General features: G+C 50.4%; 1 protein-coding gene across 1 annotated transcript; it reads right to left on the bottom strand.

Annotated features, from left to right (window-relative positions):
• Positions 1–7,058: 7,058 nt before the first annotated feature.
• On the bottom strand, positions 7,059–22,329 carry PHF24 (PHD finger protein 24; the record flags this gene model as incomplete). Its single annotated transcript, XM_081316351.1, has 7 exons — positions 7,059–7,155; positions 12,594–12,680; positions 14,148–14,314; positions 14,571–14,758; positions 15,065–15,143; positions 16,222–16,407; positions 21,949–22,329. 7 exons carry the CDS (start codon positions 22,327–22,329, stop codon positions 7,059–7,061), a joined length of 1,185 nt encoding a protein of 394 aa, XP_081172477.1.
• Positions 22,330–23,130: the final 801 nt, after the last annotated feature.

Here is a 23,130-nt window from a genome sequence, read left to right as displayed (position 1 = left end):
GGCAGTTTGCCAGGTTTTCCCGAGGGCTCAGCCCTGCCCCTCCCTCCGTAGCCATGGGTGGAGGTGGGGGAGGGAGAAGAAATACATGCTAAATCCCCCCCTCTCTTTATTCCTCCCCCTCCTTTCAGCTCTGGAAGAAGAAGAAAGGCAGAGGTATGCTTCCTTCCTCCGGGATCCGCCCCGATAGGTGAGCGAAAGGACCAGCCTGGGCTCCGTGCTCTCATCCTGGCTTCTTTTAAACATCCACACGAACCTGCTGGGCGACATCACCAGTATGTGGCTAATAGCCAGGTGTGCCTTTCCTTCTTGGGCAAAATGAGTGAATGCCCCCTAGCAGGCTTGGGAGGCTGTGGCGGGCCTGTTTGGGGGATGGTAGGCTTCAACTGAAGCCTGATCAGACGGAGTGGCGATGGCTGTGGGTTTCAATAATAATAATAATAATAATAATAATAATAATAATAATAATAATAATAATAATAATAATAATAATAATAATAAATCATAATGTGCTCTAGATGGGGCTACCCTTGGAGAGTATCTGCAACCATGCAGCAGTGTGAGCAGTTCTGGGGACTCCCAGTGTTGTCCGTGTAGCACCCCTGTTGCGTGAGGTGCATTCATTGCTGGCTTGCTTCCAAAGCCAACTCAAGGTGTTGTTATCACCTTTGAAGCCCTCCCTGGCATGGGGCCAGGTTACCAGAGGCGCTGTCATGTCCAGCTGCGTGGTCCCATCTGTAAAGCATGACTGTGTTCACTATAACACGCCAGGGCAAAATCCCACAAAGGCTCAAAGGCTGGTTCACTCAAGATGTTCAGCCAATGGTTGCGATGTAACCCAGCCAGGGCAACGGGAGCCCCATCTAGCATCCGCTGGGAACCCGGCATCTCTGTGTGGAAACTAACATCCCAGGAAAGATCTGATATCCTAAGCTTTATGTCCCAAACTGAGTAGAAATGAAAAGTGCAACAAAAATCTTCACTGCACCACTTGTGAACTTTTTTTATTTCAAAGTTTTTACACTGATTTTCATAATTAAAAACCAATGGGAAAAAGGCCAAAATGAATCCAGGACTGGATGGAAATCATTTTCTTTTCTATAAATTTCCCCGGGAGTCCTTTTCTATGTTTATTAAGTTTTAAAAAAGCAGATTCTCTAAAATGTTGACTTTTTTCTTCCTGGCATATCCTGGAATGCTTGTTTCAGTGGCAGAATCTCTTTTGGCAGACGGTCAAGCCAGGAAGCTCTGGGAGTGACACTGTGAGGCACGGAAGTCTTTAGATTTATTTATTTTTCTTAACTCAGCAGATGCTCCTCACCTCCTTTGCAAATTAGGAAGAGCAAGTGACCTTCATCTCTCTTGCTCTGGATATTTCTAGTAAATATGTTATCGTGGCTAATTGTATAAATGTTTCCATAACTAACTTGTTACTAACATTATAAAAAATCATTTATTTCATGTCGTAGTCTTAGGTTTTAAAATTTTTGATTTTGGTCCCTGGAGAACAGAACAGAACAGAACAGAACAGGAGTAGACTATGTGATAGCAGTGTTCCAATATCTCAGGGGCTGCCACAAAGAAGAGGGACCCAAGCTATTCTCCAAAGCACCTGAAAGCAGGACAAGAAGCAACGGATGGAGACTAGTCAAGGAGAGAAGCAACCTGGAACTAAGGAGAAACTTCCTGATAGTGAGAACAATTAATCAGTGGAACGACTTGCCTCCAGAAGTTGGGGGTGTTCCGACACTGGAGGGTTTTAAGAAGAGACTGGCCAGCCATTTGTCTGAAATGGTATAGGGTTTCTTGCCTGAGCAGGGGGCTGGGCTAGATGACCTCCAAGGTCCCTTCCAACTTATTATTATTATTATTATTACCTTGAAGGTCTTCTAGTCCAACTCTCTGCTCGAGCAGGAGAACCTATACCATTTCAGACAAGTGACTGTCTGGTCTCTTCTAAAAAATTTCCAGTGATGGAGCACCCACGATTCCTGGAGGCCAGCTGTTCCACTGGTTAATTGTCCTCACTGTTAGGAAGTTTCTTCTTAATTCCAGGTTGCTTCTCTCTTTGGTGAGTTTCCAACCATTGCTTCTCGTCCTTCCCTCTGGTGGCTTGGAAACTAACTTGACTCCCTCTTCTTTGTGGCAGCCCCTCAAATACTGGAATACTGCTATCATGTCTCCCCTATTTCTTCTTTTCTTTAGACTGGCCAAGCCCAAGTCCTGCAGCTGTTCTTCATATGTTTTAGTCTCCAGGCCTTTGATCATCTTAGTTGCTCTTCTCTGAACTTTTTCCAAACTCTCAACATCTTTTTTGTAGTACGGTGACCAGAATTGGTTGCAGTATTCCAGGGGTGGTCTTACTAGGGTTTTATAAAGCGGTACTAATGCTTCTCGTGATCTTGATTCTGTCCCTCTGTTTATACAACCCAGGATTGTTTTTAAAAATGTACCAGCCCGTATCTTGTGAAATCACAGAAAAAAAGGGCAGGATTCTTGTCTGTATTTCCCCCCCCCACTCAATGGATAGCTTGTTAAGAATAAAACACACACACACAAAACAACCCTGGACTTAATGATGCAACCCCCACAACAATATTGCAAGAAGACAAACTAATGTACGTAATTTATTCATGTCACAGAGTTTGGGTTGTCTTACTACAGAATTAACAGGAGCTGTTGAAAGGGAGGGGAAGGGGTGCAGGGTCTTGGGGTTCGGTCCACGGATTTAGCTATCTCTGGTGAGTCCAATGAGAAAAGGGGCTCCTCTGTCCTGAAAGAGGCTCCTGGAAACAAGTGGGGTGCACTACGGAGGCCCCCCAGTGCCTTTCCAAGGAACGTCTGCTGGTCTTTTACATCTCAAGTTTTAGCAGGTCAGCTGGTCTCCTGTTTCTCCAACATTTGGGGGACTCTAATCAAGAGAGGAGGCCTGGGTGTTCTCTCCCTCCAGTACAAACTGGGGACCTTCCTGACGCATCGACTAATCCCAAGTCAGGAGATTTTTCTTTGAAAAGGTTTCGCTTCTCACCCAGGAGGATTCTTCAGTTCTAACTGAATGGTGGGGAATGGAAGGATCTATATTCCTTGCAGTCATCTGGTTCTTTCCGAGAGTTGTTTGAGGCCACTTGGAAGTTTATCTGTGCCCTGAGGGTCACTTGAATAGTGCAAATGGGTGTAGAAATTTCTTGGAACTGCGAAAGGACCACCGTGTTGTGAACAGGAGAGGGCTGGTGTTGTATCCCTCCCCCTCTGTTCACTCTTAATTTGGATGGCCCCTTTGACCCCTCTTGCAAACCTGGGGTCCTCTCTGTCCAGAATGTGGACTTTTCTGTCTTCAAAAGAGCGATCCTTGTTTTTCAGATGCAGATGGGCTTGTCCTGATGTTGTGCTACGTGTTTGTGAAGTGGTTGTTTTGTTTCCCCAATGTACCAGGTCTGCACATGTCTCGCTGCACTGCATTGTGTATACCAATTGCCCAGTTTGTGTCTGGGTTTGTTTTACCCTTAGGGTACGTCGAGCTTCTGCCTTAATGGTTTGAAAGCTAATGACCAACCCTCAGAGACCACATGACTCCACCAGTCAATCAAAGTTGAAGAAGCTTCTTGGATGAGAAGAGAAATGTTTTCAAAGGAAAAAACCAAGAAAGTCCAGTTGCCTTTTGGAAAAAGCACCTTTGGGACAGCCATGACCTGGAGGATGGAGAATCTCCACAGACATTTAAGTACTGGGGTCTTCCCCTTCTGGTCTCACAACCCCAGGAAGACTCCTTGGAGAGACAGGTGGGAGCAGCCAGCCTCCTGCTTCCAGCTGCCAAGGCCTTGGCTGTTGTGGTCATCACCAGCCTCTGCTTGGTCTTTGGTTGCTTGTCCTGGAGGGCAGGTGGCTTTTGGCCTGATCCTGCAACATGGTTCTTGGAAGGAGGAGGCAGTCAGGAGGCACAATGGGCAGCAAGGACAACCAGGCCTCCAAGGCCTTAAACCCCCATCCGGGAAAGGCAAGTAACTTTTCCTAGGGAGACATAGAATGATGGCTTAGGAGTGGCCAGGATGGTGTGATCAAAATTCCACCTTTTTTATGTGGAGTTTCAATCATAATGTTCTGGCTGTCATCTTGACCATGCCCTGTGGACACCCCTGCCTAAGAGCAGCAGAAATGGGAAAGTACAGATAGCCCTTGACTTTCAACCACAACAGAGGCCCAAATTTTAGTTGCTAATCGAGACATTGCTTAAGGGAGCTTTGCTCTGTTTTACGACCTTTCTCGCCACGGTTGTTAAGCGGATCACCACAGTTGTTTAAAGTTAGTAACACGGTTGTTAAGTGGATCTGGATTTCCCATTGACTTTGCTTTCAGAAGTTTGGAAAAGGGGATCGCGTGACCCCAGGACGCTGCAACCGTCATAAATAGGAGTCAGTTGCCAAGCGTTTGTATTTTGATTGCGTGACCAGGGGGCTGTTGCAACGGTCATGTGAAAACCAGCCATAACTTAAGTTTTTTCAAGGCTGTTGTGGGAACAGTCATTAAACAAACTGTTGTAAGTTGAGGACTACCTGTATCTCAGATTTCCATTGGGGTTATGGGGAGGCAGGTAAACCACCTAAAGTTTCCTCTGATCCTCCACACGACAATCAATCTTGCTGGAAAGGAGAGACTCCCGCCCTCCTTAACTTCAGCCCAGAGAACCAGTTGCTTCCCAATGGACCAAGGTTTTCTTCTGAGGCTGGCCTAGGCCAGGGGTAGGCAAACTTGGCTCTTTTATGACTCATGGACTTCAACTCCCAGAATTCCTGAGCTAGCATGGCTCAGCTTTTCCCTCAGCATGGCTGGCTCAGGAATTCTGGGAGTTGAAGTCCACGAGTCATAAAAGAGCCAAGGTTGCCTACCCCTGGGCTAGGCCAACCTTGGCATCTCTATGACTCGTGGACTTCAACTCCCAGAATTCCTGAGCCAGCATGGCCCAGCTTGGAAACCTCTCCCTTTCCCCTCAGCATGGCTGGCTCAGGAATTCTGGGAGTGGAAGTCCACGAGTCATAAAAGAGCCAAGGTTGCCTATCCCTGGCCTAGCACAATGTTATGGCTTTGATCTGGAGTTCTTTTCCCCTTTGAACCCAACCAAATGGGAATTCTGCAAGGAGCAGCTCGGGATTCCCCCTTCTCCACTTCTCCCACAAAAGGAGAATGGCCACTGCAGGCAGGCAGGCTGTGGAGGGACTAAGCCGGGACCTCAGGCAGGGATTCACCAGCTGTTCACCCAGGAGTGTTGATGTTCAGGCAGGACCTGCACAACGAGCTGCCAGGCTCTTAGGATTAGCCGAATTGAGCCTCAACACGGGTAGTCCTTGACTTGTGACTGCCACTGAGCTGAGAATTCACGCTGCTAAGTGAGAAACCGGTTCAGTGAATTTTGCCCCATTTTACGACCTTCCTTGCCTCAATTGCTAAGTGAATTGCTGCAGCTGAGAAGTGAGTAACACGGTTGTGACGTGAATCTGGCTTCCCCATTGACTCTGCTGGTCAGAAGTCGCAAAAGGGGAATCCGGTGACCTTGGGACACAGCAACCGTTGTAAGTACATGACAGTTGCCAAGCCTCTGAAGCTTGATCTCATGACCATGGGGACGCTGCAATGGTTGTAAGTATGAAAAACGGCCGTTAGGCATTGTTTCTTAAACTTTGAATGGCCACTAATAAGTCGAGGACTACCTGTACAGGAAGCCTGACCACAGGGCCTACCCTGCCCCCTTGGCTCTGAGGTCCGAGGGACTTGGGATTCCAACCTGGCCCCCTTTAATTGCCTGCAAATGATGAAGGCTTCTAAGCCCCTCCCCCTCCCACCAATACAGTCAATGACTTCCCTAACATTTCAACCCCCTCCCCCCAAGAGACTGGAGGAAGGGCTGGAAAAGTAGAGGCAAATCATGTTGGTGGGTCCCTTTGATTCTTGGGTGCAAACAAACCCAAGGTGGGGAGGGGGCTTCACTGGCTGGCAACGCTGCTTCCTTGGCAGGTGGGCACCTTCTCGACCAGCAGGACAGGAAGTCTGGGGCTCAGCTCCAGGGCAGGCGCTCTCTGAAGGAAAAGCGGTTCTTAGCGAGAAATGAAAAAGTCATTTGGCTCCTCTGGGTGGGATCAGCTCCTCCTGTATTGGCGAGGGAAAGAGGGGGGGACACAAAATGCAACCGCTAAATGGGGGCTGCCAGACTATGCCAGGGTTAGATTTGACATGGATGGGCCAGCAGACACGTCTCAAAACCTGGGAACCACCTGGCCCCACTTCGGAAAACTTAGTGGCAAAGATGCTTCTCAGCTGAAGACCAGTAACAAGCACCAGCAAAGGGAAGGGGATGTAATGTGTGAAGCTGGTTCCCAGGCAAGCCCCCAGAAGCTCCAGGATGAAGGCCTTTGGTTCCACTGGAGCCAAAACAATCCAGCATGCCGTGGCCTGCTTTCCTTGGCCAGCCAGAAACCAGAGTCTGCAGTCATGCTGGCCTCGCTTTGTGTCTCTCTGTTGGCCACTCAAAGCCAGAAAGCCGCTGAGCTCCATCCATCTCGACCAGTCAGAAAACAGCTTGGCCTTGCTGGGCGGAAGAGAAGAGGGCTGACAGATGCTCGCGTTTCGTTTCCAGATGCCAGGATGCTGTCAGAATCCCTTTAGAAGACCACAAACAAACAAACCGAAAAACCAGAGGGGAAGCGGAAGGAACCTGGAGGCTGCTCTGGCATCTGGCTCCCCAGAGAGCATGCTAAAATCAGTGTGAAAAGAGGCTTCTTCCCCCCCCCCCGCTTCAGCCCACATTCTGTGCCCACGGGAGACTGTATGGACTGAGAGAGAGAGAGAGAGAGAGAGAGAGAGAGAGTGAGTGGAGGATCCGTAGCCCGGTGGGCAAAGATGCTTCCATCAGCCCTCCTGCGATTGTCCTCGCGTGGGATGCAGCTCCTGAGGGGCCTCCGGCACTTTGGGGGCAGCCAGTCCAGTGTGCGTCATGATGGCAAGTAGCTCCTTCCTTTGTTGCATCGAAGGAGGCACAATTTTTGGCCTTCTCCCGTCTCCGCCAAACGGCCTCACATCAGTGGCTTCAGATGGATGGCGGCACTGTTGGGCCGGGCCGCGAGGATGTAAACCGTGCTCTCTCTCAAAAAGGCCGGCCAGGTGACGGTCCTGTGGTGGACAAAACAGGGAGACAACCAGGGTGAGTGTCTCTGGAGGCCACGGTGATCCCAAAGGGGTTTTCTCCAAAAGACAACCAGACTTTCTTCTTTTGTTTTGTTAAAAAAAATTGCTTCTCATCCAAGAAGCTTCTTCGGTTCTAATTGACTGGTGGGGAAATCAAGTCCGTTAGAAGTGAAAGAAGTTTCTTGGATGAGAAGTGAAATGTTTTTGAAGGAAAAAAAAACCCCAAGAAAGTCCAGTGGTCTTTTGGAAAAAGCACCTTTGGGACAACCAGAGATGAGATGAGGCTGGCTCCAGTCCCTCTGCCAAGCAAGGGGAGGACAGTGCCCAGTTTGAGTGATGCCCCATTGTTTGAGGCTAGGGACGCATGGCCAGAGCTGGGACTGGCCTGGTGCCATCTGCTCTCTCTCTCTCTCTTTTAAAGAAAAGCAGTTCACAAGTGGTGCATCTAACAAACACTGACAATAACACACCACACACCCCCAGGTTGTTGTTGTTGTTAGTTGCGAAGTCGTGTCTGACCCATTGCGACCCTATGGACCATGTTCCTCCAGGCCTTCCTGTCCTCTACCATCTTCTGGAGTCCATTTAAGCTCACGCCTACTGCTTCAGTGACTCCATCCAGCCACCTCATTCTCTGTCGTCCCTTTCTTCTCTTGCCCTCAATCTTTCCCAGCATTAGGCTCTTCTCCAGTGAGTCCTTCCTTCTCATTAGGTGGCCAAAGTATTTGAATTTTAGCTTCAGGATCTGGCCTTCTAAAGAGCAGTCAGGGTTGAATTACGCAAGCCCCTTCGCCACGACAAGGCAGTAATCCATGAAGGGGACACCCCCAGGAGCATATCTTAAAAGGTAGATTAAAAAAACAAACTTTTTAATGTTTTCTTTTGTTGGAAATTGTTCTACCAGACTCCTTAAGAATATCTGTAATTTAAGGAGAAGTCAAGGCTGAGTTCTGTCAGCACACAACATGCCCCTCAATCAGAATAGAGCTGAGGGGAACCCTGGAGGTCTTCTAGTCCAAACCATTGCTCAAGTAGACCCCTAGCTAGACCATTCCAGACAAGTGCCTGTCCAGTTTTTTTTTAAAGCATCCACAACTTCTGGAGGCAGGTTGTTCCACTGGTTAACTGTTCTGTTAGGAAGTTTCTCCTTAATTCCAGGTTGCTTCTCTTCTTGATTAGTTTCCAATCTGTTGCTTCTTGTCCTGCTTTCAGGTGCTTTGGAGAATAGCTTGGCTCCCTCTTCTTTGTGGCAGCCCCTCAAAGATCGGAAGACTGCTATCATGTCACTCCTAGTCCTTCTTTTGTCTAGGCTAGATATACCCAGCTCCTGCAACCGTTCATTCTATGTTTCACCCTCCAGCCCCTAATCATCTTTGTTGCTCTTCTCTTTCCAGAGTCTCAACATCTTTTTTGTATTGTGATGACCAAAACCAGGTGCAGTATCCCAAGTGTGGTCTTAACAAGGCTTTGTAAAGCTACACTAGAAGTTGAGGTGATCTTGAATCTATGCCTCTGTTTATACAACCAAGGATTGTGTTAGCTTTTTTGGCGGCGGCTGCACACGGTGGGAAGATGTGGTCAACTTGATTTGCAAGGTGGTCTCTAGATTTAAGAATGTCTCCTTGGGGTAGTTAGATAAAGGTGTGGGATGTCCGCCTGATTGCTTAATATATCAATGGACAAACATGTGAGGGACACTTGTGGTAAGAGCAGAGGTGCATTGGTGGGGGTGCATGGATGACGCCATTTTGCTGGCTGGGATCATAAATCATTTTTGCCCGGGCTTTGCCAGGCCAAGAGGTGCAAGCAGCTGAACAGTAATTTACCAAAGGACAACGTAGTCGTGTTAGACCAGGGGTCTTCAAACTTGGCCCTTTTATGACTTGTGGACTTCAACTCCCAGAATTCATCAGCCAGGCACTTGTGCCTAGCTGAGGAATTCTGGGAGTTGAAGTCCACAAGTCATAAAAGGGCCAAGTTTGAAGAGTCCTGTGTTAGATGGTGAAAATGGAGGGAGCGACTGCACATTTTACAGAAATGATGGGGAAGCAGACCAAGAAAACGAATTTGTGGATCTTTGCATAAAATTTTAAAGACATTAAAGGTGGAGAAATCCGTAGAGGCCAGTTAATCCGTTTATGCTGGTAGAAACGTAGCATGTGGGATATGCCAGTTCTCAGGAGAGACTGCCAAAGAGAGCAAAAATGGCTGAGGACAGGCGTGGGCTTCTGCCTACTGCGTTGCAGGGAGTCCTCGACTTACGACCACAATTGAGCCCAAAATTTATGTTGCTAAGCGAGACAGATGTTAAGTGAATTTTGCCCCATTTTATGACCTTTCTTGCCACAGTTGTTAGGTGAATCACTGCAGTCGTTAAGTTAATCACACGGTTGTTAAGTGAGTCTGGCTTCCCCATGGACCTTGCTTGCCAGAAGTTCCCAAAAGGGGATCACGCGATCCCAGGACACCGTCATAAATACCAGCCAGTTGCCAAGTGCCTTAATTTTGACTACGGGGATGCTGCAACGGTCGTAAGTGTGAGTAACGGTTCTAAGTGACTTTTCAGCGCCGTTGTAACTTTGAATGGTCACTAAACAAACTGCTGTAAGTCGAGGACTACCTATAGAAAAAAGCAATTTATTAGATATCCTTTCTAATAAACTAAAAAAATTGAGACTCAGCAACTCAAGCACTCCTTGCTGCTCTGCTGGTAGTCCTGGGCTTTGATTAAACTTGGACTGATTAATCACCACCAATACGAAGGAAGAGGCATCTTACACATTGCTGGAAACCAACCACAGATCCAGGACTCCATACTTTGCAGGCTTCTCCAAGGCTTGGGCAACAACCAGACCACGCTAGAGGGGTGCATTTTCAAGATGCTTGGCAAGGGCTTCAGTGCCTGGAGGCATGGAGGCGGGCATCTCCACATGTCTCCTGTGGATCTTCCTCAGGACTGAGTGGGGGAGCCGGCAGGTGGGGAAGAGCGCCCGCCATGCAAATAGCAGGCGGGTGGTGGAATGAATTGAACAGCGGGGCAGTCTAGCCTTCTCTGGGTCCTTCCCTGACCACAGAATTCCATCTCCAGCAGGAACCCCTTTCTCTGTGTGCCTCCTTCTTGACCACAGCTGCCCGCCCGACTGAGCCAGGTGCTGTCCCTCCCACGCCTCTGAAGATTCACAGCTTGCTCTGCTGCCAACTGTTCCCATGGCAACGCCGGTGCCTCATCTCAATTCCTAACGAGGCTTAGCTAATTGTCAGCGCTGACTCCTCTCGCTAGCAGACCCCAAGGTAGAGGCGGCCCCAGGGAGAGAGGCGTTCCACGTGTGGCTAACGGTGGGACACTTGTGGGGATTCTGCTCATGAAATGTTGGCCTCTAGATCAGCTGACAAGCCTGTCCTGGCTCAGAATAATAGAACAACGGAATTGGAAAGGACCTTGGAGGTCATCTAGTCCAATCCCCTGCTAAGGCAGGAGACCCTGCCTATACCATTTCAGACAAGTGGCTGTCTAGTCTCTTCTTAAAAACCTCCAGTGACGGAGTGCTCACAACTTCTGTAGGCAACTTCTGTTCTACTGATTAATTGCTCTGACTGTCCGGAAAGTGGGGTGCTAGGATAACCACCTAATATTCATTATGGAACTACAGCAACTCCTAAAGCACTTCATAGGTTATGAGGTAAAGGTTCCCCCGCACATGCGTGCTAGTCGTTTCCAGCGCTTGTCCGAGGACGTCTCCGTGGTCATGTGGCCGGCATGACTAGACGCCAAAGGCGCACGGAACGCTGTTACCTTCCCCACCGTCGTGGTCCCTATTTTTCTACTTGCACTTTTTACGTGCTTTCGAACTGCTAGGTTGGCAGAAGCTGGGACGAGTAACAGGCGCTCGCTCTGCTACGCGGCACTCGGGATTCGACCCGCCAAACTGCCGACCTTCTGATCGACAAGCTCAGCGTCCTAACCCACTGAGCCACCGCGTCCCATTAAACGGAATCCAGATTTGTTTCCTTAAAAACCTCTCACAGAAGCTCATTTAGTCCACTATTAGGGAAAAAGTGGATTTGTGTCCAGAATAAATTTTTGAATTGCTGACTAAATCCAGAGCATATTTTCACCCACCTGGGCAAAGCAACTATCAATTTCCCCAAAGAAGACGCCTTTCACTTACCCTCCTTGCTCCATAAATTGGAAGAAGGAACATAAAAGACCAACAATAACAAACCTGCCTGCCAACATCCAAGCTGGGGACCCTGACAATCTTTCGGCAGCTCCGTTCTTTCCCAGGTGTTGCCAACCTGTACTGAACTTTGTATCTTATTCATGCAGGGCCAGAGTGGCTAAGTCAGGGAGGCGTAAGTAACTTAGGTTACCTAGATTGTTAATTTTATTTGGAATTTGTGTATGCAGGGCTTTTTTTCTCATAGAACGCTCAGAACGGAGTTCCGGCACCTTTTTTGGATGGAACCTTTGTAGGGTAGGAAAGGCGGGTTGGATGACATGCGTGAGTTCCGGCACCTTTTTCTTTTACAAAAAAAGCACTGTGTGTATGTAACCGTGTCTTCCCTGTTTTTCTGACATGTTTTCCTACATACCTAGTCTAAACCAGGGGTCTCCAAACTTGACAACTTTTAAGACGGGTGGACTTCAACTCCCAGAATTCCTTAGCCAGGGTTGATCGCTGGGAAATTCCGGGAGTTGAGGTCCACCAGTCTTTAAAGTTGCCAAGTTGAAGACCTCTGATCTTACGTTTTTAAGCAAGTCTTAAAAGTTTCCAGGTTTGGAGAACCTGGTCTAAACCCCTGGTTTAAGCTTTAGGATTCACTGTCCAGAGTCCTTCAGTATTAGGGCAGGCTAGAAATATTGCTAAAAGCCAAAGTTACGCAAAGATCTGACTTCATTGGCCTGATATAGAAACACCTCACTAAAGCCATCCTCACCCGTAACATCCAATATCCTTAATGCAAAAGGCTGCTTAAATTCTGCATTTCTTGATTTGGGGCAAGACATTCACTCCCCCCCCCACCTCCAGGGCTGGTGGAAAGGGGATCTCCTTAGCACCACAGCTCAAAGCACTCCAGGTGGTACCAGGAGAACCGTCAGACGGGAAAGTAACCCACTGAGAAGAACACGGTCTTGCTACATGGCTTACTACAGATCTCTCGGTCAACGGGGCTGGTTGGGGCTCTATCCAGTACAAGCACCTGGGTTGCTATTCTGTTTATTATTCCAATTATTCAAACCTGGGCTTGCTTACAATGCAGGAGCAGCTTTGACTCTAGGGGAAGTGAGAGTGCCTTGCTCCAGGGGGACTGTGGACATCCAGAGGTTCTTTGGCTGCAACTGGCCACGATCCCTGGCCCGCAGCACTGCCCGGACCCCTCACTTTTGGGAGGCATCTTTTGGGAAGGGTCTCTGCACTTACCTTGGTTTCTTCTGCTCTTTTTTGAGCACCTCTTTGTCTTCCTGCCTGTGGCTGCCGCTTTCAGAGACGGGCTCCACCTGGCTGACTCTGAAAGAGAGCCACACACAGACCCAGGCCCAGGATTAGGGGACTCCTAGTCTGGAGAGAAGCTGGCTGGATCAGCCAATTGGCCACAACTCATCCCAGCATAAAGGGCGGTGGGGGGGGATATGAGGGCTTCTTTCATAGCTGCTGCTCAGCTGGTGTGTGTGGGTCAGGATGGGCTCCCCCCCGAAAGAAACCATGCCCCCATTCTGCCTTCTTTGACTTGCGATCATAACTGAGCCTGGCAATTATGGTCATAAATTATGACCGTTGTGTAAAGCAGGTCATCAGGTGACCCAATTACATTTTAGGACCTTTTCTGCGGCATTCAATAAGCGAACACAGCAGTGGTTAAATGAACCCATTGCTAGGGGGTGTTTTAATGGAAGTCGGCATCAATGCTGGCTTTTGGCAAAAACATTTGAAATCGCGGTCACGTGACTGTGGGATGCTACAAACAATTCCAAATGTGCATCTGTTGCCAAGCCACCACAATGCAGTCCTGCGACTGTGGGCTGCGGGGTGTGAGTGTGTGGCAATCAGAACTTCAGAACTGGGTGTGGTCCCTTTGGAGGGTCCAAAGTAACTTCCAATGGCCGCTAAGTGGCAGGTCGTAAGTCAAGGACCACCTGTAATGTCCCGATTACTTGGGCATAAGGTGGCCTTGCATTGCTTGGTCCAGCTGTGTCCCCACCTGCCTCCCACTCGGCTCTTGTGGCCATCCCACCATGGCAGCCCACATGGGTCAAGGGCAGGCAGTGCCAAGCCTGGCCACTTTAAGGCTTGTGGACTTCAACTCCCAGAATTGGGGAATTCTGGGAGTTGTTGAAATCCCCAAGTCTTAAGGTTGCCATGCTGACTGAAGAATTCTAGGATTTATTGAAATCCCCAAGTCTTAATGTTGCCAGGCTGGCTGGGGAATTCTGGGATTTATTGAAATCCCCAAGTCTTAATGTTGCCAGGCTGGATGTGGAATTCTGGGAATTGTTGATGTCCCCAAGTCTTAATGTTGCCAGGCTGGCTGAGGAATTCTGGGAATTACTGAAATCCCCAAGTCTTAATGTTGCCATGCTGGCTGAGGAATTCTGGGAATTACTGAAATCCCCAAGTCTTAATGTTGCCAGGCTGGCTGAGGAATTCTGGGAATTATTGAAATCCCCAAGTCCTAATGTTGCCAGGCTGGCTGAGGAATTCTGGGAATTACTGAAATCCCCAAGTCTTAATGTTGCCATGCTGGCTGAGGAATTCTGGGAAGTATTGAAATCCCCAAGTCTTAATGTTGCCAGGCTGGCTGAGGAATTCTGGGAATTATTGAAATCCCCAAGTCTTAATGTTGCCCAGTGTGGAGAGCCCTGCTATGGTGGCAACTGGCCAGTGGAGAGAAACCAGCTGTCGAAACTGCCCGCAGTGACGGCCAGCCAGCCACGGGGGGGCCACGGGTAACCCACCCCTCACCTGCCAAGGTCTTACCTGGCGATGGAGGGGGGTGCCCCCGGATGCCGTTTTCGGAACCAGGTGTGATGGGAGCGCTGGCTCTCCTCCTGGCTGATGAGCCCCTCCCTGTGCCGGTCTAGGGTCAGGAAGGCCTCCCGTGCCCGCTCCCTCTCCTTGCCCGTCAGCAGGTGCAGCAGCCCCTCCTGGGGAGGGAAGCAAAGCAGGAGAGGCTGCACGGAGGGCGCAGGACCCCCACCCAAATCTTCTGGCCCTTGCAGGGATAATGGGCCCTCGCTCACTTCTAGGAGAGGATGTGGGGGAAAAGATGACCGCTGCCCCCACTCCCAAGATTGGGAACAAGCCTCTTTGTCTGGGAGCTGAGCTGCTCCGTGTGTGTGTGTGTGTGTGTGTGTGTGTTTCCTTCCCGCTCTGCAGCCCCTCCAGGAGAGGACCCCCCACCTGCGTGCGCGTTCTCTGCAGCATCAGCAGGGACTCATGGGAGAGGAAGTCCGCCCAGGCGATGTGGCCCTTCTGCCTGGGGTCCAGGGCCGCAAACTGCAGGCTGTGGCGTTCTTTTTCTTCCTCACTGCTGGGCTGCCCTGCCAGGCCCTTGTAGCGCAAGAAGTCCTCCAGGGTCAGAGTATTCTCTGTGGAAACAGCCCCCCCCCCGCCACCCGAATCATGGTCAGAGGAGGCTCCTGATCTCCCCCAAGGCAAAGAAGCCCCTGCGGGAGCCCCTCCCCCAAGTCCTCTGTCCACCAATGAGAGAGAAAGCCCCTCCCAACCTTCCCCCATCTCTTGGCTGAGACGGGGTTTGGGGACCGTCCCTCCCCGTCCTCAACCACTTCTTGAAGCAGATGGGGGGGGATGTCTCTGCCCTGTGAAAGGGACCCCTCTGCCAGTGCTCCACCTCTGCCCTAAACGGGTCTGGGGGCCACTCCTGCCAGCCTTACCAGGCGAGATGCTGGTCTGCCGGAAGGCATCAGAGAGAGAACTCATCTCCTCTTCCGTGAGCAGCGAGTTCAGGTTATCCTGCCAGGAAAAAAAGGAAATGTTTGAGGTTACAACATAGCTAGCCCTTTTTAGGACTGTGTACCCGCCATGGGGGGAGAGAAAGGCGGGTGCCTGCTGACCCCTCTTGGTTGCCCCCCACGGCCCTGGATAGCGGGATGGTCTGCCAATCAGCTTGCCCCCCCCCCGGTGCCTTCTGGATGGGCTACTGGACAGCCTCCCCACCCCACCACCTGCCCCACTCATTTCCCAAGCAAGATTTCACACCTTGTTTTGCAGCCGTGCCCTGCTGTCCTCCAAATCAGGGCTCAGCAACTCCGGCCTTTTTACCACCTGTGGACTTCAACTCCCAGAATTCCTGAGCCAGCCATGCTGAGGGGAAAGGGAGAATTTCCAAGCTGAGCCATGTTGGCTCAGGAATTCTGGGAGTTGAAGTCCACCAGCCATAAGAGAGCCAAGGTTGCCTACCCCTGACCTATTCCGACTCTCTCCCTCCCCTCCATATCTTCCCATAACTAAATGCACCTTGCCTCTACCACCATATATTCCTGGCCCCCCGACTCTCCCCTCTGCCATTCCCTACCCCTGTCCCATTCCCCCAAATCCTTCTCGGCACCAGTCTCCCAAAAGGGGTCTGGCAAGACCAGACCATCTCAGTCCCTCCGTGGCCTCCCTGCTCCCCTCCCAGCAGAATGGGCCAACTTGCCATGGGACAATTCAACAATTCGATGTAATTATTTAAAATATTTTTTTTAAAAATATATTTTAATTGCTGTCATTCACATTTCATCTCCTCCCTCCTTTGGCATCCTTCCTTTCATGGTTCTATTCCACTACTTCTTTGAAATAATAATAATAATAATAATAATAATAATAATAATAATAATAATAATAATAATAATAATAATAATAATAAGTTGGAAGGGACCTTGGAGGTCATCTAGTCCAACCCCCTGCTCAGGCAGGAAACCCTATACCTATATTAAGGTAACTCTTGTCCTGCGGTGAGTGGTCCCACACCGAGCTGGCCAGGTGAGTGGGCCGCAGTAAGCTGGCCACGGTGAGCTGCTGTAGCCCCCCTCCCAGCCCCATGGCTTACGCAGTGGTAGCAGCTCCAGCCGACGGTGGAGTGGGCCGCCTCAATAGCCTCCGAGGCCTCGTCCGGGGAGAGCAGGCCCATGCGCCGCAGGCAGCCGTCATGATAGACCTTGGTGCACACCCGGCAGGGCAGAAGGCTGTCTGCCGTCCACACCTCACAGACTTCACACATCTCCTCGTTGGTCACCTGCAGGGGGAAGGAGGGCTGGGAAAGATCCGGGAAGGGCCTTCCGGTCCTGAGAACCCAGCCCAGGTGGGCGAGCCTCTTTGGGGCTCCTGGCACAGACGAGCCTCTGAACTTTGGATTGGCCAATGCCAAGAAAGAGAAAGGAGAGGACTCGGGACAACAGAGCTGGAAGGGACCTTGGAGGTCTTCTAATCCAGCCCCCTGCTCAAGCAGGAGACCCTCTACCATGCCAGGCAAGTAGCTGTCCAGTCTCTTCTTAGAGAATGTCGCCTGGTGGCCCCCAGGGGGAGGTCCTTCTCTGTGGGCGCCCTGGATTTATGGAATCGTTTGCCGGTTGAGCTCCGGATGGCGCCCGACCTTCGCTCCTTCCGACGCGATCTGAAGACTCACTTATTCGAACAAGCCGGCCTGGCCTGATGGGGGATGGGTTTGGGATTTTATTGTTGTTTTTAATATATTTATCTATTGTTTTAGCTTGGGCATTTTGTTTAATTCTTTTTTAACTTTTGTATCTTTGTACTTTTATATGTTTGCCCTGTTCACCGTCCTGAGTCCTTCGAGAGAAGGGCGGTATACAAATAAAATTATTATTATATTATATTATTATTATTATTATTATTATTATTATTATTATTATTATTATTATTATTATTATTATTAAATAGCTCCAGTGTTGGAGCACCCACGACTTTTGGAGACAAACTGTTTTGGTGATTAACAGAAGGGACCACCCCCCTGCACAAGCAGGAGACCCTATCCCAGTGGTGGCTAACCTATGGCATGCATGCCAGAGGTGGCACTCAGAGCCCTCTCTGTTAGCACGCGCGCCACTGCCACCAGCAGCAGGTCCATCAGGCCACCCCCACTGCCTGGAGCAGGAGCTTCGCCCAGCTCAAAGGAGGCGAAGCTCGAGCCGAGGTGGTAGAGCAGAGGTCATCAGCCATTGTCAATTGATGGACTGGAAGAAAAGGGAGGGGGAAGCATTTTACATGCATGCATGTGTGCACGGGGCTGCAAATTTAATTTAAATTTTATTAAATTTATATACCGCCCTTTCCCGAAGGACTCAGGGCGGTTTACAGGGTATTTAAAAGCAGCAATACAAATACAAAAGTTAAAAAAACAATTAAAAAAGATTAAATTATCCCTTAAAATAAAAACCCCCGGTTAAAAAATTCTCAGCCTGGGCCGGAGAGCTCAAAGAGCCAGGTCTTCAGGTCCCGGCGGAATGAACGAAGGTCAGGGGCAGTCCTCAGCTCCACGGGCAGCTGGTTCCAAAGGGCAGGTGCACCCACAGAGAAGGCCCTCCCCCTGGGTGTTATCCGCTGCCGGGTGGGGTTAGTGCCTGCGTGATACTCACTAGCCCTGCCCCGTTCTTCCATGGTGCAGCGTCTTGTATCTGCACCCTGCAGTGCTGCGGCGGCCGTTTTTGCGCCTTGCAGCACGGTGGCCCATTTTTGTGCCCCCGGGTTTTGTGTGCCAGAGGTGGCACTCAGAGGCGCCTCCCTGCCGCCCCTGAAGGCACCACAGTGCTGATTCGGCCCTGGCACTTTGCGATAAATAAATGGGTTTTGGGTTGCGGTTTGGGCACTTGGTCTCTAAAAGGTTCGCCATCACTGCCCTATCCCATGTTAGACAAGTGGCTGTCCAGTCTCTTCTTAAAATCCTCCAGTGTTGGAGCACCCACAACTCCTGGAGGCAACTGTAAGCTTGTAAGCCGCCCTGAGTCTTCGGAGAAGGGCGGGATATAAATGGAATTAAATTAAAAAAAAACTTCTGTTCTGCTGATTAATTGTTCTCACTGCCACCCCCACACCCCGGGGCCTGCAGAGAATATGACTGGTCAAGCCAGGGGCCATTAAATTTGCTCTGAAAAGGATAGGTATTAATGAAGAGCCCCAGAGGAGTTTCCAGGCTCTTTCTGGAGAGAAGCTACATTCTTGGGCCACCAGCTTCAGGATCCCGGCTGCGGCCAATTGGGGCATGAAGGTGACCTCTGTTCTGGGCAGAAGGAAGCAGTTGGAAGTTGTTCTGATTCTCCCAAGCATTTCCAGTTGGTTCCACTACTTGTTCTTCCAACCACATGTGATTCCATTTCTTGTCACATATCACCCCAAAATAGGCCTTTTTCTCATTTATATTTTTCGTGACCTTTTCTAGAATATTCCCCTGCTTTGCAAGTCCCTCTCCCTAAAGTCATTTTTTCCTGTGTTAATTAATACCCAGTAATTCGTTTTCTTCCAGCTGTTTTGTGAGGGAGAACTGCACCAAAATGGGAGAAATGGTTTCTAAATAAACCATTTGTTTTGGTTCAGAAAAGTCTAATTTAAGCAGGTTCACATTCAAAGATGAACAGTTCTTAGTTCGTCCCTCTCCCTCTTCCCCCAAACACTTGAGATTCTGATGGGGACAGCGATGAGAAATTTATTCAGCTTTTGTTTTTACTGTTTTGATATTTTTAATTGTTTTAGAATTTTAAGCCACCCAGAGTCACTTGGTTAATTTGGGCAGGTATAGAAATGGAATGAATAAATGAACAGAGGACGCCCAGCTGTGCACTGGGTCTTTTTAAGGGCAGGCCTTTCCAACTTGGCACTTTCCAGATGTGTTAGACAATGAACGCTGAAAGCAACACACCAGGACTGTGTCATCAGGTAATGCCAATTCTCTGGGGGAGGGGGAGAGGGCAAACAACCTTTGTGCTAAATCTTCCCCTTCGGAGGCTGCTTATTTGCCTAATCCCGAGCTTCTCCTGTTCCAGACGTGGCTGGATTTTCTATGAGGCCCCTGGAGAGATTGCTTCTTGTTCTCCCCAGCCTCACATATATATGGAGAGAGAGAGAGAGAGTTTGCTTTCAGGACTGAAAGACAATTGTGCCAGGAAAGCGCTCTCTCTCTCTCTCTCTCTCTCTCTCTCTGAAAGACAATTGTGCCAGGAAAGCACTCTCTCTCTCTCTCTCTCTCTCTCTCTCTCTCTCTCTCACACACACACACACACACACACACACACACACACAGAGCTTGGGCTGGCACAATATATTACTCAGAGTGGAGGGGTCGGGTAATATTTGGTGTGGAGCAATGCAGAAATCCAGCTGTTATCTCAGGAGATTCTGCAGAGCAGGATGTTTTTTTATGCAAGTTGGTCAAATCCAAAGGGGGTTGTGAAGAGAGATGGGTGGGCTTTGAGGCAAAGGCAGTTGAGGGCAAAGATGTACCGGTAGTCCCAAAGATGCTTTTTTCAGGAGGCAAATGGACTTTTTTGTTTTTTCTCTGAAGACGTTTCACTTCTCATCCAAGAAGCTTCTTCAGCTTCTTGAAGCTGAAGAACTAACTGTGATCTGGGAATCTCCATAGACATTTAACTATGTACTGGTAGTCTTCAACTTACAACAGTTCATTTAGTGACCATTCAAAGTTACAGCGGCACTGAAAAAAGTAACTTATGATCATTCTATTCTATTCTGTTCTGTTCTGTTCTGTTCCGTTCCGTTCTACTCTACTCTACTCTACTCATTTCATTCCCATTCCCATTCCCATTCTATTCTATTCTATTCTATTCTATTCTATTCTATTCTATTCTATTCTATTCTATTCTATTCTATTCTATTCTATTCTATTCTATTCTATTCTATTCTATTCTATTCTATTCTATTCTATTCTATTCTATTGTTCTGTTCTGTTCCGTTCTACTCTACTCTACTCATTCCATTCCATTCCATTCCATTCCATTCCATTCCATTCCATTCCATTCTATTGTTCTGTTCCGTTCCGTTCCGTTCCGTTCTACTCTACTCTACTCTACTCTACTCTACTCTACTCTACTCTACTCTACTCATTCCATTCCATTCCATTCCATTCTCCCACTTACAACCGTTGCAGCATTCCCACCGTCATCAAAATTCAGACGCTTGTCAAATGACTCCTATTTTCAACGGTCACAGTGTCCCAGGGTCACATGATTGCCTTTTGCCATCTTCTTATAAGCAAAGTGACTGGGGAGGTCAGATTAAGTTCACAACTTAGCTTAACAACTGCAGAGATTCACTTGAGAAAAAGGCCGTAGCAAGAAAGATCATAAAATGGGGAAAAAATATTTACAAACCTATCTCGCTTAGCAACAGAAATTTTGGGCTCCTTGACTTATGACCCAAGTGTGGTCATACATTGAGGACTACCTGTATAAGGGATGCAGACTGACAGCATCACTGGATTTATACATTAAGAGGATCTGAGCCTTCCGTGACTGATTGGAAAGTGACTTTGAAGTCAGGAAGGAGGACAGAATGATGAAAACGGCAATCAGGTTCAGGGCTGTTCCACAAAAACGGGGAATTTCATGCTTGGAATCCTCAAGAGAGGAGGGATCCTTGCAAAGAGAAAGAAGGATCCACAATGAAGCCTTGAAGCAAATGAGCAGCAAAGCTACACGGGATGGCTCTCTTCCATTCTGGGCACCTTAAGGGAGAAACCAACAGAAATAGGAAAGGGGCCAAGAAGGGCAAAAAGGAAATAATGGAATAATGGCTGGGGCAGACACCCCACCCCCCACCCCACTTGAGCCGCTAAAGAGTCTGGAGAGAGAAAAGGATCCGGTCCTCTTTTGCAATGTGGAGTCCTTCCCTGAACCGAAATGTAAGAAGACCCAGGCCAACCGAAGCGGGTTCTTCTGCCCACAGCAGAGTCCAGCTAGGGGTGTCAAACTCAATTTCATTGAGGGCCGCATCAGCATTGCGGTTGCCCTCAGGGGGCCGGGTGGGTATGGCCTGGGTGGGCGCGGCCTACTGGGTGGGCGTGGCCAGCTCTACATCGTTGCATCAAGGGTGCCTATGGGGGCCTGGGCAGGAGTGGGACAGATCTGAGGGTCTCTGGCAGAAGGAGGGTCTCTGGGCCAGGACCAAGGCAGTGGGGGCCGTTCCCTCACTGTTTCCAGGATGGCTTCGCGGGCTGCATGAAACCACTTCACGGGCCGGATCCGGCCCCCGGGCCTTGTGTTTGACATGTCTGAGCTAGGGAATTGGGAATCGCTGCTGGTTGCTATAGGGATGGCAGCCAATTGGGGAGGTCTCTCTCTCTCTCTGTGTGTGTTTGAAAATCCAGTCTCAGATGGGTTGGCTAGGATCTGGCTCCCAAGGACCCTGAGAGCTCCCAGGTTGTTCAGTTACTGGGACGCTTCCCAGTTAACAGTCGCGGACATGGAAGGGACCTTGGAGGTCTTCTAGTCCAACCCCCACTCAAGCAGGAGACCCCGTACCATTACCTATACCACTTGCAAGCAGCTGATAGTTGAGAGAGAGAGGAGAGAAAGTGGTCTATGGCCTGATCACAACAGGGGCTCTTGGGGGGCATCTTTGCTGACTGACCTCCCCCCCCCCCGTGGGAAGCAGGTTCCTAAGCACACCTGGACAGGTGGGGGCGGGGCTTGAGACCAGCAGGTGCAGGAACCCTCGCCCGCTTGATCTGGGTCAGTCCCAGGAACAGCCCCACCCCGAAAGGCTTGGGGCAGGAACTGGTTGGGCCCCCTTCCCCCCCCCGGCTCACCTGCTCGCGTTGCTCCAGGCTGATCTCCAGCCGCTCTTCCTCGCACGTCGGCCGGACGGGGCGGACCAGGGCCGGGGGCGTGAAGCAGGTAGGCCGGTCCAGGTCTTCGGGCTCCACGCCGCGGCCGTCCCGCAGCCTCGCCCAGGCGGCGCTCCGGGTCCCGCCGCCCCACGAGTGGGAGGGTCCCCCCGGCGCTCCCTCCTCCTCCTCGCGGAGTTCCTGCACGGCGTCTTCTTCCAAGGTCCCGCGGCGGCTGGCGGCCTCTTTGGCCGGGCGCTTGGCGGCGGGCCGTTCCCGGAGCCCATCTTTGAAGGCCGAGACGGCCAGGCTGACCTTCTGCACCTGCTCCACCGTCTGCCGCCGGGACATCAGCACCCCCATGGCTGCCTCTGCGGAGACACCCCGCGGGTGAGGCCGGGCCCGTAGCGGGCAGCCAGCGGATCCGGCACCCCAGTCCTCGCCAGCCGGGCTCCGAGGCGCAACGCCCGACCGCAGCCCTCCCACCTCCGCTGCTCGCCGCCGTCCCGCTGCCCGCGCGGGTCCGGCCTTCCCCCCACCCAAGGGAGCCCGCTAGGACGACGAGGACACCCCAGTGCAACTCTCCCCGGGCAGCCTCAGTGTTTCCCCGCAGAGAGCAATGGCTGGAATGTCCTTCGGGAGGGCTTTGGGGGGAGGGGGGGCCCTTGCCGCAGCGTCCCCCCCAGCTGACCTTGAACTTCAGCAAACCCCCCCCCAAAGCCAGCCCCGGTGGGCTCTGCAGGACCAGGGGCTGCTTTGCTCCTCAGATTGGGGTGCTGGGTTGGGCTATGACTGGCGCAAGACACCCAGATGCCCCAAGAGAAGGAAGCTGGCGGGACGGTTCGGTTCCCTCCTTGCCTCGGCTCCCTCTTATGTAGAGCAGAAGCTTCTTCAGGAGGTCTAGGAGCAATTCACACGCACACGCACCCCCCCACTTCCTGGAGTTGCCTTATTTCCACCCACCCCACCCTGCAAGAACTGTGTGTTGAGGACTGCAAAGGTGGGACTGGGCTCAGATCGCCCCTATTCAACTTCTCGGTTCTCTTTGGAGCTGCTTCCCCCAGCAGACCCCCCTCCTCTCAGCTACCGCACATCGACCTGCAAAGGTCCCATATTAAAGACAGGGGCCAGCTAAAATTACTGCAAAGGCAGGCTGGAGGAAAG

This window comes from Vipera berus (assembly GCF_964194415.1).
Source record: "Vipera berus genome assembly, chromosome: 2".
In the NCBI taxonomy this organism is placed as follows: domain Eukaryota; kingdom Metazoa; phylum Chordata; class Lepidosauria; order Squamata; family Viperidae; genus Vipera; species Vipera berus.
Note: the sequence above shows the minus strand (reverse complement) of the source record. Positions and strands in the feature narration are given on the sequence as shown.